Source organism: Sceloporus undulatus, chromosome 1 (assembly GCF_019175285.1).
Source record: "Sceloporus undulatus isolate JIND9_A2432 ecotype Alabama chromosome 1, SceUnd_v1.1, whole genome shotgun sequence".
Classification (NCBI taxonomy): domain Eukaryota; kingdom Metazoa; phylum Chordata; class Lepidosauria; order Squamata; family Phrynosomatidae; genus Sceloporus; species Sceloporus undulatus.
Window position 1 is genome coordinate 146046985 of NC_056522.1, and position 6000 is coordinate 146052984.

General features: G+C 39.8%; 1 protein-coding gene across 1 annotated transcript in view; it reads left to right on the forward strand.

Moving 5' to 3' along the window:
- The window catches only part of ASAP2 (ArfGAP with SH3 domain, ankyrin repeat and PH domain 2), a 119073-nt gene that overhangs the window by 94064 nt on the left and 19009 nt on the right, over positions 1-6000 (forward strand). The window contains 2 exon segments of the mRNA XM_042446767.1: positions 293-406; positions 3544-3796. Of these exon segments, the coding sequence (XP_042302701.1) occupies positions 293-406; positions 3544-3796 (367 nt within the window).

A 6000-nucleotide genomic window follows, 5' to 3' on the forward strand; every position in this document is an offset into this window, starting at 1 on the left:
GAAACTTTTGTGCTCTCAGTGTTTTGTACTTTGACCACCTGCAGCTCTAGCTAGACTGGCAATGGTCAGGGATTTGTGGGGGGGGGGTCGAACTGTACTGATCTAGATTGTTTTTGAAGCAGCAGGAATTCCCTTCATAATTGGGGTGAGCTTGCTTATCTGCCTTATTATGCTGTGCAGCTCTTTACAATGGCTTCACCATAACATTTCACTTTTAAAAAAGATACAGAATAGAAATCAATCTGAGTCAAACTATTGGTACTGATTGTGTTTTATAATTTTGGTTCTTTAGCTCTCTCAGGCTCTGGCTGGAAGGCTTAATTCCCACGTTCATGTAGAATATGAATGGCGATTACTTCATGAAGATCTTGATGAAAGTGATGATGATGTAGATGAAAAGTTGCAGGTATGTGTTTAGATACTTGATGGCTTTACCAAAATACTATTTTAAAATTATAAACATTCAGAATAAAAGACTGTTTTGGACAGAGACAGTAAATAAATAGGCAGGTAGTTAAAAATGAATAACACTTCCTTTTTCCTTTTAGATCATCTTTTGCGCTGTCATTTCCGTGTGAGCTTAATTTCAAGGACAGAATGTAGGGGTGTAAGAGGAAGGGGTATGGGTCATGGGCAGCTACCACATGATGCTATCTTTATTTTTCCACATCTAGCTGTAAAGAGATATGTGATTTGAGAGCATTATGTCATTTGCTGGCTAAAAATCAAATTTCTCCTAGATTACAGGGAAAGGAAATTCACTTATGCCTTCATGTTCTGTGAAAGTATAAAAGTTATTAGGGGTAGTTGTGGTCAATTCTTGAGATCAAACAGTATTGGGAACCTTTTAGCAGCTAACACAAAAATTCCAGATCTTCTTATGTAGGAGTGAATGAAGACCTCAGCTGTATGCTCAGGTGGGAATGTGTGGTCTATGGGGTCCATGTGGTCACCAAGCCCCACTCCAAATAACTACCGAGCCACCAGAAAATGTTTTTTAAAGAATTCTAACTCAGTTTCACCAACTCCAGAGGCTCTCAACATCTCCAAAGTGGGAGGAAAGGCAATTTGGTGATGGGAGGCAGAGGTGCAGTGTGAGGGTGACATCTCCATTTAATGCTCTGACAGCTGATTGCCAGGTTGCATCACTGGCAAGTCTCTTACACTTGGTCTGTGAAGAAGAGAGGCAGTTGCCTAAATGGAGGCTTCTCTTGCCACAGAAAACACAGAGATCTGCCTCTGCTTGTCACTTAAGTAAACTGCAAACATCTGACCAAGCAACCAGATGCTGGAATCCTATACAACATAGTTAATTCAAGCATGCCCCCATATCCATGAACTGGTAAGCAACTACTGGGATAAATAGGGGTCCATTCCCTTGTCAGTCGGGAAGCAGCTGCCTGTCTCTGGTGACAGACAGAAAAAGTCACAAATTCTGCTTGTACTGGAGATTGCTCATGCAAGGAATGGTAACGTCAGGCAACTGCTTCCCAATTGATGGGAATGAACCCTCATTAATTGCAGTGACTGCTTCTCGGTAAGTGGGGTTATGTAGCAGTTGTGGATGTGTAATCTGTAGGTTATGTATTTGCAGTCGCCCAACAGGATTTTGGCCAGAAGCGTTAACTTTGGCTCATAACTTCAGAGACTGTTTGCCCTCATCATAAAGCCTTCCTAAGTCAGCAGTCGTAATTTATTCTGCAGTTCTTTCCACATGGTGCCCTGTTTCATCAGAAAACTTTATTTTTGTAGCTTCTAAAACAGGGGTAGGCAACCTGTGGCCCACGGGCCGGATGCAGCCTGGCGAGGCCTTGGGACCGGCCCCAGCCCAGTCCTGCCGCCGGGGCCTTTGGGGGGCAATTGTCTATAGAAGCCTCAGAAACATGCATTTATATTAACATTTTTTTAAAAATCAGCAAATTTTTTTCACGTGTCCTCCATTTTTTTAAAAAAGTGTCTTCCATTTGAAAATTTTGTCCTACATTTGTCCTGGTTTATTTATATATTTAATTTTTTAAAAAATTATTTAATTATTTATTTTTGGCTTCGGCCCCCCCAGTTGTCTGAGGGACAGCAACCCGGCCCCCGGCTCAAAAAGGTTGCCTACCCCTGTTCTAAAACATAGGCACTGCTAGGAGTAAATCCTTTATGAGCTGTGCATAGAAGCCCTTTGAACGTATATATTTATGGCAGTGATAAGATCAAAAAGCTAGTGCTTAAAAATAGGAAATGTGCTTCCACTCAAAAAAGATTGTTGTTTTTAACAATCATTAAGCTTTTTCTAGAACGATGAAAGGAAGTTAGTGAATATGCATTATCAGGCCTAAATTCAATTTTAGTGTCAGCAAAAGTAAACGTGTGGAAGTAACTGGAACATACATAAAAGGTGATTAATAAATCCCATTTACTTCAATGGGTCTTCTCAAATTGGGACTGAAATTGCATTTAGTGCACAGATGTGTGTGTTGGTTTGATATAAGTGTAATGTCATGCCATTTATTCACCAGTGTGTGCCAGATGAAGACAAAATGATTGATTTATGGCATAGTTGGCAGGAACAGGCTTAGCATCACCATCTTACATGCATAAAATACAACAACAACAATAGTAACAATAGCAGCATATGCCACAGCTTCCTAGAGTGGAAAAATAATAAAATGTTTCTGTTTGAAGGAGTAGTAGTCTAATGTGTAAAACCCCAAGCTTTCTTTGACTAGTATTGTATTATTTGAGCTGATCTTTGTTGCTATCTAATTCAGTGATGAAGCAAAGAATTAAAAGACATTTCATTGCTCAGTCACTGTTAATAGGCTTTCAGGCTACAGGGACTTGTGAAAAGAAGATTTAAGAGCTATTAATGATACAACTAATGTCTTCATTATGCTAAAAGCATTTTTGAACATTACTGCTGTATGTGCATTTGACTTGGGTCATATTATTATTACGGAGTCAGTTTCTCATTTTTACCTTAATTTAGTCAGAAGTGAATTTAGTTGAAAACATATGTATATGAAATGAGTTTTCAGCAAAACCAGTTAAACCCTTATATACTTATATACAAATTTCTTGCCAGAGCAGGTATACTGAGGACAAAACATGATGAGTAGAAAACATGTGGCCCTCCAGATGCTGTTAGATTCAAATACCTATTAATCCCAGTCAGCATAGATAATATTCAAGGATGATGGGAACTTTAGGTCAGGAGTGACCGTGAAGGTTGCTTCTCAAGTACTGAAGTAATAATTTTAAATATACTTTTGGTGGAAGTGTAAAGCAATGCTGTTCTGTTAACAGAAATGCCTACCTACTCTAATCAGCAGCTATGCTGCATGGTCTTATAACACAGTTGTATATGTTTTTATTCAAAAGTAAGTTCCACTGAATGTAGTGGAGCTAACTCCTAAGTAAATGTATTTAAGATTTCATCCTTTGTTATGGTAAATGGATGTTAGATGTTTGTTGCTTTTCAGTTTGTATTAATCCTCTCCCCTCATGACTTGAAGTACTTGCTAAACTTGCTATGTTCTTTTATTTTTCTTAAAGCAACCAAGCCCCAATCGAAGAGAGGACAGACCTGTAAGTTTCTATCAACTAGGATCAAGCCAGCTTCAGCCTAATGTGGCATCTTTGGCAAGGGATGCTGCCAATATAGCCAAGGACAAGCAAAGAGGCTTAATGCCAAGCCTGTTACAGAATGAGACCTATGGAGCCATACTCAGTAGCAGTCCACCTCCTACCCAGCCTGCACCACCTGTTACAAGTGCACCTCCCTTGCCTCCCAGGAACATTGGAAAAGGTACTAATGACATTAGGAAGTGAAATTGCAACATGCTAACTTTCACTTTAGAAGTGTTGTCCCAGTAGCTATTAGAACTACCACACTGCTATTGAGTTTTCAACTTCAGATGAATCTGCATGTTTGGTTTTGAAGGGATAAATGAGGGTAATGGTCTGAGTGAGAGTTAAATGCCATATGTGACCCACAGGAGGTAAAATCAGGGCATAGTTGAGAGGGGAAAATCCTAAACTTGGCATCAAAGCTGTGAATAGTTAAGCTATTCTTAGTATAATTTTGTTGGCATAAAGCAGTAAACTACAGGAGATAATAATACGTTACATGGAACATTGATATTAAAAAAAGTTATGATGTATTTGTTAAATGTATTAAGGCTGTAATCCTAGAGGACGAACAAAGGAGAACATGAATTTAGGAGGCCCTGATGGGTCCCCACCTATATTGTTTGACAGAGTTGAAGTTTCTCAAAAGAGCCAATTTCCAGCTCTTTTCCACAGACTCTTTTGTAGTGTTTTTCTCTCCGGCCATTCACCTTCCTTTGAAAGCATTGTGAAAGAATTGGGTTGGCTTCTCATCTGTGTTTCTGTTTGTGTGGGGGAGCATGGTTGGAAGCTGAGAGGGCTGTGAACCCAGCAAGTCAAGGCTCGAACTATCCTCACCAGCAGTAAAGCCTCCAATGTGAAGTCAAAAGCTTTCATGGCCAGCATCCATGGATTTTTGTGGGTTTTTTCAGGCTATGTGGCCATGTTCTAGAAGCCTCCACCCCTAAACACCAGTTTTGGGCCTTCTTTGAGGTTAGAATTCTATCTTAAGCTACGGTGGGTGGAAAGGTGCATGGCGTGGGTAGAGGCACCACTGTTGGATTTCTTTCTCTGAGGCTGGAGCTTTGCTGAAGACAATAAAGGAGGAAATCTGGTCCTTCCTATAGTTCATGACGTGGTAGGACTGCAACCTGAACTACCAGAATACACATGAAACAATCAGATCTGTAATCCATCATTTTAAACTGTGAAAATAATGCTTTTGTGGTTGTGAGCAACAAATTGGCATGCTTGAACTAAAATTAATTTCATAGTATGATTTTGATGGGTGTTTTATTAAGTACAATCACTCCTGGGAGTAAATGTGAAATATGCAAATTATAATGGAAATTAAAAAATACCTCCATCTCACTTTTGGCCGTGACCAAGCTGAGATATATTGTGTTGCTACTTTCAAATGACAAGCTACTCTAGATTTCAAAATGGCTGTCATTATTTCAGCTACTCATTTATGCTCACAACTTCCTGCAGGAATTATTTCCATTTTATCAAAAAAACAACTCAAGCTGATACATTTACTTAGCCAAGGCTATTCTGGGAATCCAAGGTTAAGCTGTGATTTCAACCTAAGTGTTGAATGTACAACAGTATTCAGTGGATCACCACAGTACCTATAATTTTAAAAAAAATATTAAATTTTAACTAAAATACTGGACAAAGTACCACATTTAAACTGAAAGGGTTTCCTGCTCCACTAAATATGATAATTTGATAGACCCTGGCAAACTATTTTAAGTACATTGCATTGAGGCAATATCCTGTACTGGAATTACTGTGGTGGACAGACAGCCATGCTGCCATCCACAGAATATCTGTCTTGCACCACTGTCATGACAGATATACTGGCAGAGTACCTAAGGTGTGCTGGCGGAATGGCTGAAACAGTGTGCAGTCATAAGCAAAATGTGAGCAGCAGAGAGCAGGAGAGCACTGATTTATTCTATCCTCCTAAATCCAATATTAAGGCCATCCCATCCATGAGTGCAGCTTTATGGCCAGTCCCAGAATTAGCAGGGGTAAGTTAGCACCCTCAGTAGAAAGTATTGGGAGGCAGGGTCAGGATAAAAAATAGCTGTCCTGCATCAACAATCCACCCACTGCAATAGAATGTACAATATGGTGTAACTCTACAACCTACACAAGAAAACCATTTCTTGGATGATAAAACTCTGTGTGGGGTTAGGTCTACACGTGCACGTAGAGCTCAGTTCACAGCATGGAGAATAGGACATTTTGCACACAGAGGATGCATAGTTTTTCTCAAAACATGTGGCAACTTCAGCACATTGTTAACATCTCCCCTGCCTAGAACTCTTTAACCCACACTTTGCCTTTGGACTCCTGGCACAAACATCCAGTTCTGCTCCACCATCCAGCATCCAA